Below are 14,009 nucleotides of genomic sequence, written 5' to 3'. Positions count from 1 at the left end.
TACATGCCACCAAAGCCCATTTCTTCGCTTCTACGTCTTCTATTATACAATACACACAACTCTTCATTATAAAACAGCATTCCACAGCCGCGAGAGCACTGTTATTACTCTCGTTGACAAACATCCTCTCTCCACCCATGAAAAAAATGTTCTAACATCAAAAATATGTTTTACCCAAACATATTGTTACGAATGTAACTGATAGGTTTAAGTTAGTTTAGTTTAATTTCCGTTAATTTAAAAATTTGAATTGTAACGTAAAGTTTTTATTACGCAGTTACTTTATTTAAGCAACAACAACTACCATGTAGAACTCTCTTCATCATTCTAGTCGTAACATTACCTTTTGTTATTGTTCTTTTGTTTGCTTTGCCATAGTCATGTAATTATTGTTTAGTTTGTCACCTCTTTATTTCTTTGCACTTGTTTGTTGTTGTTACGTCATTACTGTGCTTGTCGTCCAATTGTATTTCCCCATGTATGTATGTGAGTATGGTTGTTCGCTTAGTGCGAATGTGTGTCTGTGTGTTCGCTGCACAGATTCGAGGTGTTGCCATATGCTCTAGATATTTCTCGAACAGGGAGACTTTGGGATATAAATTACCGGGGAAATGGCAATGGAGGAGTAGTTGTGTTTTGAGCGTTGAACTGAACAGATCGGTAAAAGAATAGCTGCGTGCTAACTAGAGACAAGCTGCGTGCTTAGTAATTAAAGTCGGTTACGAATAAGTGTAATAAAGTAAATAAAGCATTGTAGAAACGTAATCTAAAACGAACCCTGTTTTATTTGGTACAAATCGTACTGGGAAATAAAACAACGTCTACACGGAGATTAGTCAAATCTAATTCCGTAACAATTGGTGTCAGCAGTGAGATTACGATCATCCTACAATGAAGTTTAAGGATCTACGAGTGGAAGACTTGAAGAAGGAGCTAAGTAAGTGGGAGTTGTGTTCTACTGGCAACAAGGCCGAACTACAAAAACGCTTGTTGGAAGAGTTCGAGCGCCGTGGAATGAACATCGATGAATATGAGTTCGACGGTAAGGAGGAAGTCGAGTTATCGGCAAAGGGCGAATCCAGCGTTGAGGAAGTTTCGTCGGTAGCTGCCAGGGGTGACGATTTGAAATCAATGCTGGCTATGATGATGCTGGAAATGAAATCTGACAACAGTAAAATGATGGAGAAATTAGATGCTAAAATGGAAGAAAATTCCAGAAAGAGCGAAGAAACTTCCAGACTTATGATGGAAATGAAGGCAGAAAATTGTAGAATGATGGAAGAAAATTCCAGTAAAATGTTGGAAGAGATATCCAGAAAGACCGAAGAAAATTCCAGAAAATTAGAGGAAAAATTAGAAGAGAACTCTAGAAAAATCTCTAAGGGCATGGAAGAGAAACTAGAGGTAAATTCTAGAACAATTAACGAGAAACTCGAAAACATCACGATGGTGATTGAAAAGAGAGTAGAAAACATGGAGGTACAAATTAAAGAGTTGGATAAAAAGATTTTGTCTGTTGACGAGAAATTTCTAGCTCAAGATGAGAAGATTCTGGGCATAGAAAAGAAAATGTCGGAACTGGAAATCAAAGGTGGCCCAGTGAGAGCTATTCATAACACGTTAAAAATCAAGCCTCCTGTGTTCGACGGCTCAACCTCTTTCAATGTGTTCAAATTACAGTTCGAGACCGTGGCTGCTAGAGATTCTTGGAACGACAACGACAAGGCTGTATCACTACTAATGGCATTGCAGGGCGGTGCTGCTGAGGTAATACAGACTATTCCCGCCGCTTCTAGAAACAACTATGGAGATATAATGGCTGCTCTTGAACGTAGATACGGTAGTGAACACAAGCAAGAGATCTACCGAATGGAACTTAGGGGAAGAGTTCAGAAGCCAAATGAGCCCTTACAAGACTTTGCGGCTGATATAGAGCGGTTGGCGCAGTTGGCATATCCAGGAGAGACACATCCATTGGTGGACCGCATAAAGATTGAGACATTTGCAAGTGGTATTCGCGATCCAGAGATAAAATTTGCGACGTATGCGGCACCGATAGGAACATTTGCAGAAACCGTGTCATTTGCCCTGGCGCAAGAAACCGCGAAGATGCTGGTGAAACCTAAAGCTTACAACGTGCGGAGGCTGCAAGTTGAGGACAACAATTCCCAGACCGTTGTCGATCCGCTAAAGGATGCACTAATGCGTGTGAAACGAGGGGCTGGTAAAACGAGAAAGACTTGCTACAACTGTCGGAAAACTGGACACTTGCCCCGAGAATGCAGATTGAGACAAGCAAGGCCGGTGGCCAAGAATCTGGAAAGGGTGACATCAGGTGAATCAAATAAAGGGAATTCCGTCAATCACGAGACGCTGCTGGCAGAGGATAAAAATGATGGTCCCACAATCTCTATAGCCATAGTCCAGCAGAAGAATCACAACTTAACGGTTAAAGGCTTCGTCAATGGTGTATTGCGTACCTTGACATTGGACACCGGTGCAACAAAGTCCATTATTAGACCGGATTTGGTAAAAGGGAAGGTATTGCCGTTAAATGGAGTCAAATTGCGGACGGCCACAGGCGAGAAGACCCCGGTGCATGGAAAGGCCTACCAAAGGCTAAGTATGGGTAGGAAATCGGTAAATTTCGATTTTATAGTGGCCGATATTGTGGACGAAGTTATACTTGGTGTAGACTTCATGATTGCCTTCGATATCAACCTGGACATAAAGCACCGTGTGATGACATGGTCCAATGTGGAAATACCGATAAGTGTGGGCTACAACGAGAAAAGCAAGCATCGCCAAAGTGCAGAATCCGACGAGATCGCTGTAGATGTCCGTACGCTGAAGGTGGAAGCCGCTGACAATTGGCCCGTAGGAAAGTGGAAAAATCTCGCGACGAGGAGGAAAAAGAGAAGATGTACGTCGAGGAAAGGTCTATCGAAAAGCGGCCGTTCAGCAAGGAAGGGCAAGTCCGAGGAAGACCAGGTGGCACTTAGGAAGGCGACCACGAAGAAAGAAGGTATAGCATCGCGATTCCTGGAGAGAAAGCAACGTCGTCCAGAAGAGCAAGAGTCCAAAGCTGACGCAGTAGAGGGTACATCTAAATCAGTTGCCACCACTACAGAACGAGAACTGCATCTAGTCAAGAGGAACAGGCTTAAGCGGGAGGCAGTGTTACCAATGCCCATACCACCGAGAGGGAACTGTGCCTATTCGGGACGAACAGGCTTAAGCGGGAGGCAATGTTACGAATGTAACTGATAGGTTTAAGTTAGTTTAGTTTAATTTCCGTTAATTTAAAAATTTGAATTGTAACGTAAAGTTTTTATTACGCAGTTACTTTATTTAAGCAACAACAACTACCATGTAGAACTCTCTTCATCATTCTAGTCGTTACATTACCTTTTGTTATTGTTCTTTTGTTTGCTTTGCCATAGTCATGTAATTATTGTTTAGTTTGTCACCTCTTTATTTCTTTGCACTTGTTTGTTGTTGTTACGTCATTACTGTGCTTGTCGTCCAATTGTATTTCCCCATGTATGTATGTGAGTATGGTTGTTCGCTTAGTGCGAATGTGTGTCTGTGTGTTCGCTGCACAGATTCGAGGTGTTGCCATAATTAAAGTCGGTTACGAATAAGTGTAATAAAGTAAATAAAGCATTGTAGAAACGTAATCTAAAACGAACCCTGTTTTATTTGGTACAAATCGTACTGGGAAATAAAACAACGTCTACACGGAGATTAGTCAAATCTAATTCCGTAACAATATCAAATTGAGATATGTTACAAAATGTTGCAAACATATACTTGTTTGGACCCAAACATATTATGTTTGGATCTAAACATATATTTGTTTGCAACCGGTCCCAAACATATATTTGTTTGGATCCAAACATATTTGTAACATAAATTTTTCTGCGTGTAGATAAGACAATCCGCTTTCCGATGCCTCAAAAACCACCAGCTTCTGTCTAGTAGTTGCAGAAGAATTCAAGGCTAGAGTTAAAATTTTGAGCTCCTTTTTCATAGTTTGCAAAAAATATTAGTATTTTTGAGATTTTCATATTTCCAATCTATAAAAAACGTAGAACACCAATAAACAAACCACAAAATCCAAAAATTTTAACAAAAAAACAAGCAACCAGTCGTTAAGTTCTGCCGGGTCGAACTTTTTATACCCTCCATCATAAAATATTCTTAACTAAAATTAAATAATAAGTTTCCTTTTCTGTCCATAATTTTAGGTAAAACAAGTAAGCCAAGGCAATAGTCGGACGGGGCCAAGCATGTAATACCCTACACCTTTACCCCTGTGAATTAGCTTTCCACATATCAAAATTTCTTTATGAAACAAATAAACTTATTGTAAGAGGTAAATTTGTGGATTCAGGTACCGTATCACACCAGGCTTAAATAATAACATAACAATTGTTTCACAAACATCCCAAAAGGGACAACGCTCTATGATATGCAATAGTTTATCTCCGAGTCCGAACTGCGTGTCCTAAGACAACATTTGTAGAGTAGTTTTACATGACTGAAATACTCAGAAAATGTCGCAAACCTTATTGAAGGATATTTTGCAACCGTTGAAAATTTGATTTTGCCTGGCTGGGGAATCGTTTTGCAACAAGGTGCCAAAGCGACCCATGCTGCAATGTATGTATAAAAATCCAATTGGACAATTAAAACGTAAGGGCACCATGTAATTTGCAATAATGCAACAACTGGGAATGGGAAAATGTGGTTCTCTACACAAAACGCATTATATATTAAGCAGTAGGCCCGTTATGTAGCAGACACTTTATTGCAATTTTCATCAGGGGGAAGATCAGTAGTTCTATTTTCATATGTAGTCTACTTTGCCGGTATATGCCCTCTAGAAAATAAAATATATACCAAAAATATTTTTTTGTATTTTTCATACAAAACTAATGTCCATTTCACCCGCTAAATAATATCAGATCATCATCCAAAATTGTAAGCATCTTCCTCCACCTAAACACTTTCCTCGTGCAAAATTTCGTCATTATTGAGGGTATATTAGGCTCTAACTCTGTTATCTTATCATGTACACCAAAACAATTGACATCAATAGAAAGGTCAAGCGTTCCTCTTCCAAGTATAGCTTACTTGCCCGGAATGTCTCTTCCAGGAATAAAGATATAAGCTGTATATTAAAAATTTTCACAATTTTCACACAAAAGTTTTGGTCCATTTAACCCTCTATATATTTTCTGATCGCCATCTCAATTTGCAAGCTTCTTCTTTGTCATATACTCTTACCTTACTTAAAATTCCGAGGCGATCTGCCTATTATTGCAACCTACAGAGCATCTACAAAATCGGATAAAAATTATGTTTTTGGCCCATTTCTAAATATTTCACGATCATCACCAATTAAAATAGCGATCTATTCTGAAATGAAACCGAACTCCATACAAAATTTCGTGGTCCATAATTGCGGCCTGGAGTTTGAATACAATATTTATAATGGACAGACACGGACGGACGGACACACATCTCAAAATCGGTTTATCTCGCCGAGATATGAAGATTGGTATACCACATTGGGGGTCTCCGACGAAAATGATTAAATGATTTTTTACCAAAACAAACTTATAATACCCTTTCCACATAGTGGTGTAGGGTATAAAAATCTAGACCACGGATACCCCAAATGCCTAAATTATCTTAACTAATCTAAAAAATTACTTTATATAGGGTCTATATAAAAGTGTAGACATATCTTGACAATTTCGTGACCACAGAAAACTTCAAATGTCAAATTACAGCTAATTCCGTTAAAAATTGTAGCTAAAATCCCCAAAATATCGAAAATCGGGAGGTACCGTTATATGGGAGTATACTAAAACATGGACCTATATTGACGATATTTGAAGGATAACTTTCTTGACCAGTGAGAACCTCATATCATCTTCGAACTTGACCTGCCTGCAAACAAAAGACGCATCTTTCCAAAATTTCAGAGTCCTATCTCAATTTTTTGTGGACGCTAGAGTGATTACAACAGACTGACGAAAAGACATAGATCGACTCAGAAATTTACCATGTCCAAGAATAAGTAGGGGGTCGCAAATATTCAATTCAATGCGTTACAAACGGTGGGGGGTATAAAAATATGTTTTTTGTTTTTCAAATACTCCTTGGGTTTTTATAATAGTAATGTAAGATCTTAAACGCATTTTACACTTGCACTTAAAACGGGTGTTTTGGGAGCTTACGTCACTTATTTGACAGATATTGTATGGAATTGACAACTTAAATGATGCAAGGTTAAAAAAAGTATTAAATGTAAAATGCGTTTTATACATTAAAAAAATGTAAATTTCTTTAAAAAACCTATGTATAATATGGGAAACGGTATAGAAACAAGTAAAAAAGTGTCACTCAGCTTTGCCGACGGAGATATACCCTCCGCCAATGTGAATTGGGGCTTGCATCTACGGACAGATCGAATGCATTTAGAGTCTTTTCCGAATTTTGTGGCCCTTTTCGGACATTTGAACTCGCCGACAAAAATGTGGTTAGGATTAAAGTTTAAAAGTGTTGCGGAGGAGGTACTTGTGGGTCATCGTATAACTTTGGGAACAGTATGCCAGGAAGCATGGATTTGTCCACGGAAAATATAATATCGCTGTAAACAGGATCACAACGAACAGAATCGGATCTTCGAACAGACCCTAAACTGCACATAGGCACAAATATTGAGCTTTTGCGGGGAGTTTTTTTTTAATATTTCGGGCTGTTTTCTTAAAAAGAATGGACTTGCCCCTGAAAACATTTTACCGACGTAATTGAGGCAGCGAATGCAAGTTGCTTCAAAAAAAAAATCAAATAGATTGGAGAGCAGGTCTTTAAGTGAACTTATCCGAAATTTTGTGTGGGAGCTACCCGAAGGAGTGGACAAATATATTTCATATTCAAACCTGATCTATATCTGGTAGATATATTAGGATGTGCAAAGTATGGACCACATCAGTCAATCCCTTCAAGTGTTATCGTGCGCACAATTTTTCAGAACATTTTTGAACTTTTGTGGGGGAGGTACCAGAAGAAGTGGACCGATATGGCTTATCTTCGAACTTAAACTGAGTTTGGATAAAAAATTACGAAGGCCAAATTTTGGACCGAATCCTCAGATCAGTTCGAGAGTTAACATGAGCTCCAACTACTACACACGGCGTCATAGGGTTTTTTTTGCAACTCTCAGGCTTTTTTCCCAAGAAGTATGGATTTGCCCTTGATAATACTTGTACCTTCGTAAAGGGGGGAGGGGTCAGTTAATTCAAATTTTTACAACTGAACTTTTCCAAAATTTTGTGCGGGAGGTATCCGAAGTAGTGGACCGATTGGAACCTCATCTAAGTCTTGCGGAAAATTCAAGATGCGCAAAGTGTGGACCAAAGTGTGGATCAAGAGTTATAGTGCGCACAAATTTTTCGAGCTTTTGTGGGGGAGATATCGGAAGGAGTGGACCGATATATCCATCTTCGAACTTAAACGAAGTTTGGACAAAATATTACGAAAGCCAAAATTTTGACCGAATCGGTTGATCCGTTCGAGAGTTATCGTGCGCTGCAGCCAACCAGACGGACGGACATGGCTAAATCAACTCCAAATTGTCTGAAACTGATTTCGTCCATACATAGTTGGGGTCTAAAACTATTATTTCGATGAGGCACATTTTGCCCGTATGAAAGTGTATATACCCTCGTTAGTAAAAAAAGGACATATTTTTACCCATATAATTTCCATAAATTTAAAAAATGTTAAACGGATGGAACTGGGCCGGTAAAAAGGTATGGGCTGAAAGAGCACATTCTCAGTCTTCATACTATAGAAGCGAAACTTTGGTTCGTGCTGTTCCCTGGAACTTTTACTAAATTTCACTAAAATTTTTTACCTGATTAAAATTCATATAGCTCACTTCGTGTAAATGCTTATTATAACTAAAAATCCTGCCTACTTAAGAAAGCAATGAACACAATATCTGTTATAGTTTCCGAGAAATAGCTATTTCATTCTCCAGAAATTTGCAAAAATTTCGTCTTTAAGAGCACGACGCCACGCCCACACCTTCCAATATTTAGACCTAATTTTTATACCCTCCACCATAATATGGAGGACATAATTAAATTTGTCATCCAGTTTATAACAAATTGTATATATTCTTCATCAGGCTAAAATTCTAAGTCAATATAACCAAGTCCGTCTGTCCGTCCGTCCGTCTGTTTAAATCAATATACAGCTCGCAATTTTTAAGATAGAGCTTTGTAATGTGGTATAGAAGTTTATATTACTCCTAGGATGTTTGGTATTGCAAATGGGCTATATCGGTCCACGTTTTGATATAGCCCCCATAAAACAGTATCCCCGGTTTTCACACCCAATTGGCTGAAATTTAGTACTTAGTCTTCGTTGAGGGCATTAAAAATTCCCCCTTTATATAGCCCCCATAGAACGGGACCTCCAGATTTTCGGTATTTTGAAAATGTAGACACAAAAACCCACAAAAATTGATAAAATTTGGTATTTAAATTAGGTTGGAGGTAAACACCTTTCCGACTGAAATTCGTCGGTATAGGTCCATGTTTCCATATATCCCCAATAGAACGATTTTCGTTATTCTGAAGGTTGTGACGTCAATATCCCACCGAAATGACTGAAATTTGTTATTTGTTTGAAATTTGTTATTTAGTCTTATAAATATATGTATATATTTCAGAATAGAATTATCAGTATAGGTCCACGTCTTCCTATATCCCCCATAAAAACGTATCTCTTGATTTTCGGTATTTTTTTAATTTTTTCCCACAGTATTTTACTGAAATATCGGAATGTTGGTATTTAGTCTCCTTTGAGTCTAAAAACTTTCCGCCTGAAATTCGTCGGTATAGATCGACGTTTTGGTTGTCGCCCCCATAGAACGGTACCTTCCGAATTTCGGTATTTTGAAGTTTAGCCACATTGTTTTCCCGAAATTGCTTCAACTTGATATATAGTCTTCTTCATATTGAAGTAAAATAGAACTAATTGTTCTATTTTACTTCAATACAAGTTGTGGTGGAGGGCATAACAAGTTCGGCATGACCGAACTTAACGCCGTTCTTACTAGTTTGGTTTCCTTAGTTTCAATATGATAACTATCGAACTATAACAGACTATGATGACAAAAATTTGGAGTTTTGGCCAGGAATCGATTTTTGAACAACTGTGCGCCGCTAGATCAGTTGCTTCGACAAGTGTCTGTCTCTTCTTCTATCATTTTCAATAAAAACATTGTTCACATTCAAAACTCTGAAACATTAATATTAAATTATTTCATTTAGTGAATTTTAAATAATTGCCATTCAAAAGAAATTCCCCCAGAAATATACAATTCTCAACCCCAACCCTAAGATTGAAAGCAGAATGGCAATAATAATAATATTAACTTTCAACTTAATATTTCAATATTCATAAAGCAGGCAAATACACAAAGCAACGTGTGTGTGTGGGAGAAGAATACTTTTTGCGTGTAATCCACAGAGGGCTGAATGCTTCTGAGCTGTTACTGATGTCTCAATTGGAGATTATAACAATAATGGGACTTAGTTTTTGTGTTCATTTATAGAAACCCACTTGGTCATTGGCGTAGAAGAATTTCAGTTGATGGCCTATAACATTTTAATAATCTATCTACAACTGCTTAGCTAAGGTTCAAATTTGATTTGCCTAAATATGAAAATCCTTGCCACGTCTCTGTTCTTTGCTCCAAGTAATATTAAAATATGTATTGCCAATAATTTGCAAATCTGTGATACGTTAAGGGAATGATGAAATGAAATATAATTTATTAATATTCTCTTCATTCATTCAACAGACTTATTATTGCCACTTCTGTGAAATGAAATCAAAGAACAAATCAAAATCATAGAGACTTATTGCGATATTCATTGAAAACGATGTTTTTATTCTCTTGCAAGGGATGGATGAGAGGTAGGAATTTTCCACTCCATCTGTTTCATCGGCACCCAGTTATTGAGTTTCTTTGTAACTGGAGGGTTTTACAGCCATGACAGGCAACAGTATTCAGGGTCAATCACTAAATCCTCACAAGACAAGTGAATGATTTTCTTTCCTCTTGACATAGCTTTTCTTTAATATCTGAATAATACTTCCTCCCCATAAACACCATTGGCATAAACACATGCTATGACATTTGCTATATACAGAGCAGAAGAATCTTCTACAATAAGCCCATACATCTCATATTAACTTCCACTTCTATGGCAATAACTTGTTGTTTGTGTTTGTGGAACCCCACAAGGACTCTTGACTTTTTACATTTTCTTAAGTTTTTCTCTGGTTTTTATTCCATAAAATGTTACAATTTTTTCCCCCAAAAGATATCATTTCCTTTTCGTTTTCCTTCTTTCGTTGTAGATGAACAGAGTTTCATGAAGGGGAAAATAACTTTTCACTTCTCGTCAGAGTATTCAAATTTGTTGAGTGCGAAACGCACCAGCCACCAATAACAACAAAAGTTTTTTTTCGTTTTAACAGTTTCATTGGTGTTATGAATTTCCTCACAAGAAAAGTTTATCAACAAAAAAAATTGTAACACAAAAAGTTTATTCTCAACTTATATTTGTTTATTGAAATCTTTTCGCAAAATCGATTCAGTGAATAGAACAAACATTAAAGGATACATTTTAATGGAAGATTAGATTTTAAAGTAATTTATGTTTTCATACAAATAATTTGGTAATAAACTGCGAGATATGCAAAATTATCAACAAATTCGTAATCAGTCTGAGAGAATATTTGTAGGACTAAAATTTAAGGGGGCTAACACTTATTAAATTGAATCCAACATATTGTGTCAATGACTAAAACTTATGGTCAATGAAATATGTAATTGGCCTATCCCATTGTCAAACTCCACAAAATCAGATCGAAATTTACTGTAAACAAGTAAGAACGGCGTTAAGTTCAGTCAGACCGAATTTGTTTTACCCTTCACCACGATTTGTATTGAAGTAAATTGGAGCAATTAGTTTCGTTTCGTTTATGCAGAAAACTAAATACCAAATTTCAACAAGTTCGGAAAAACAACGTGCCTAACCTTCAAAACACCTTCGAAAGGTACCGTTCCATGGGGGCTATATCAAAACGTCCATGTACACCTACAAATTTCTTGCGGAAAGTTTTTAGACTCAAAGAAGACTAAATATCAAATTTCCGATATTTCGGTAAAACCTTTAAAATACCGAAAATCATGAGGTACGCTTCTATGGAGGATATAGGAACCCGCGGACCTATACTGGCAAATTTTTCTGGAATATTTATAATCCAATGGAAGACTAAATAACAAATGTCAGTCTTTCGGTGGGATATTGACGTCACAACCTTCAGAATTACGAAAATCGGTAGGTGCCGTTCTATAGGGTCTATAGCAAAACGTGGACCTATACCGACGAATTTCAATCAGGAAGGCTTTTATCTCCAACAAGGAGTAAATGTCAAATTTCAGCCATTTCGGTGGGTTGCTGTGGCCACATCCTTCAAAATACCGAAAATCGGGTGGTACCGTTCTAAGGGCGCTATATGAAGGCGGGGGCCTATACCGATAAATTTCTGGGAGAGTTTTATACCCCCAACGAAGACTAAGCACCAAATTTCAGGCATTTCGGTGTGATAATGAGGCACAAATCTGAAAAACACTGGAAGACTTCAACGATTCTTATAGAAGACCACAAGGTCTTCTTTAATACGACCACAAGGTCTTATTATACAAGACCATTATAAGAAGACCACAAGTTCTTCTTATAGAAGACCACAAGTTCTTCTTATGGAAGACTTCAACGATTCTTGTAGAAGACCACAAGGTCATCTTATAGAAGACCATAAGGTCTTCTTATAGAAGACCACAAGGTCTTCTTATAGAAGACCACAAGGTCTTCTTATAGAAGACCGCAAGGTCTTCTTATAGATGATCACAAGGTCTTCTTATAGAAGACCACAAGGTCTTCTTATAGAAGCCCACAAGGTCTTCTTATAGAAGACCACAAGGTCTTCTTATAGAAGACCACAAGGTCTTCTTATAGAAGACCACAAGGTCTTCTTATAGAAGACCACAAGGTCTTCTTATAGAAGACCACTAGGGCTTCTTATAGAAGACCACTAGGGCTTCTTATAGAAGGCCACAAGGGCTTCTTATAGAAGACCACAAGGGCTTCTTATAGAAGACCACAAGGTCTTCTTATAGAAGACCACAAGGTCTTCTTATGGAAGACTTCAACGATTCTTATAGAAGACTACAAGTTTTTCTTATAAAAGACAACAAGGTCTTATTATAGAAGAGCACAAGGTCTTCTTATAGAGGACCACAAGGTCTTCTTATAGAGGACCACAAGATCTTCTTATAGAAGACCACAAGGTCTTCTTATAGAAGACCACAAGGTCTTCTTATAGAAGACCACAAGGTTATCTTATAGAAGACCACAAGGTCTTCTTATAGAAGACCACAAGGTCTTCTTATAGAAGACCACAAGGTCTTTTTATAGAAGACCACAAGGTCTTTTTATAGAAGACCCAAAGTCTTCTTATAGCAAGGTCTTCTTATAGAAGACCACAAGGTCTACTTATAGAAGACTACAAGGTTTTCTTATAGAACATAACACGGTATTGAATAAACCCCAATGTCGGCTGTTAGATATCTACTATCTTGCATGATAGAAGACCTCAAGTTTTTTACAGAGGACCGCTACTTCTTCTAATGGAATACTCCAAGTCGTTCTATAATATACCTTGAGGGCTTCGTATAGAAGACCTGGAAATCGTCTAAGAGAAGGCCACAAGATGTTGTCACATTTTCACACGTTTTTATAGATGTTCTCAATATCTTTTATAAGATTTCCTCAAAGTCTTCTTTTAGAAGAAGGTCCTGTAAGGAAGTCTATTAGAAAAGGGTAAATCCAACTTACATAAGACAAAAAAAATGTTTTCTTATAAACTACCACAAAATCCTTTTATAGACGACCTGTTAAACCTCATGATTTCTTCTTAAAGATGGTCAACTTAAGCCTTGTCTCCATTAACAGTAATTTTTCTCGCTCGGAAAATATCTGTGCCCTTATTATGCAGCTGTGCTTTAATGTTTTTTATGTCTTTTTTCTTCTTCTTCGTGTGTCTTTATATTTTCATATCCAATATTGAGTAATGTCTCAAGTTAATTAAAACTTTTTCTTGTGTCCCTTGCGGAATTGCATAGTAACCAAAGAATATTAATTAATTACAAACCATTTTCCCTTAGCAACTTCGATGAATGAAAGAAAAAGATGAAGAAGAAGAAAAATATTACATTTTTGTTGTGTAAATAATGGCCAAGATTCATATAAAAAGTGGTTAAGAATTTCCTCTCAAAATTGTCCCTTCTATATTTAATTATACTTTTAATCTTGAATTTTTTATTTCTTTTCTCGCTCTCTTTTCTAGTTATGGCCATTTGTGATATGTTAACGGTTATATTTCCGGCACCAGGTCATTGGTATATGTACTCGTTTGGCAATCACTATAAACCCCTACATCCGGTCTCGCTTTGTTGGGCCTATACTATTTTCAATGAGGTAAGTTTTCTTGACTGTGTGTGTTTTCTTTGTGCAGCAGCTCGTTGTATGTTTGAATTTTACATCCTCTGTGTGTTTTTGTGTTCTATTTAATGGAAAACTTTAAGTTCTGCAGCTTTGTAAAGAATTTAATAAGGTTTTTTTTGTTATTGGCAAACTAGTGGCTGAAGTTTAAAAGAATAAATTATGTTCCCTTAAACGAAGAATGTCAAAAGACAAAATCTTATTAAAGCAAGACAAAATTTCGATGAATATCATCTCTATGGATATTCATTCTTATTGACTGAGTGTGAAGAAGAATGAAAGTGAATTTGATGTTTAGTTGTTGGTTGTCAGGTGGAGGGAGATACATGCTATTTTACATTGTGT

At 37.1% G+C, this 14,009-nt stretch overlaps 1 protein-coding gene across 1 annotated transcript in view; it reads left to right on the top strand.

Moving 5' to 3' along the window:
• The window catches only part of SPR (G protein-coupled sex peptide receptor), a 313,996-nt gene that overhangs the window by 245,491 nt on the left and 54,496 nt on the right, over nt 1-14,009 (top strand). Inside the window, exon 4 of the mRNA XM_073973337.1 lies at nt 13,510-13,640. Coding sequence (XP_073829438.1) covers nt 13,510-13,640 — 131 coding nt within the window. The remainder of the gene's footprint in view (nt 1-13,509; nt 13,641-14,009) is intronic.

Source organism: Musca autumnalis, unplaced genomic scaffold (assembly GCF_047663935.1).
Source record: "Musca autumnalis isolate F117 unplaced genomic scaffold, ASM4766393v1 scaffold_3, whole genome shotgun sequence".
NCBI classification, from domain to species: domain Eukaryota; kingdom Metazoa; phylum Arthropoda; class Insecta; order Diptera; family Muscidae; genus Musca; species Musca autumnalis.
Note: the sequence above shows the minus strand (reverse complement) of the source record. Positions and strands in the feature narration are given on the sequence as shown.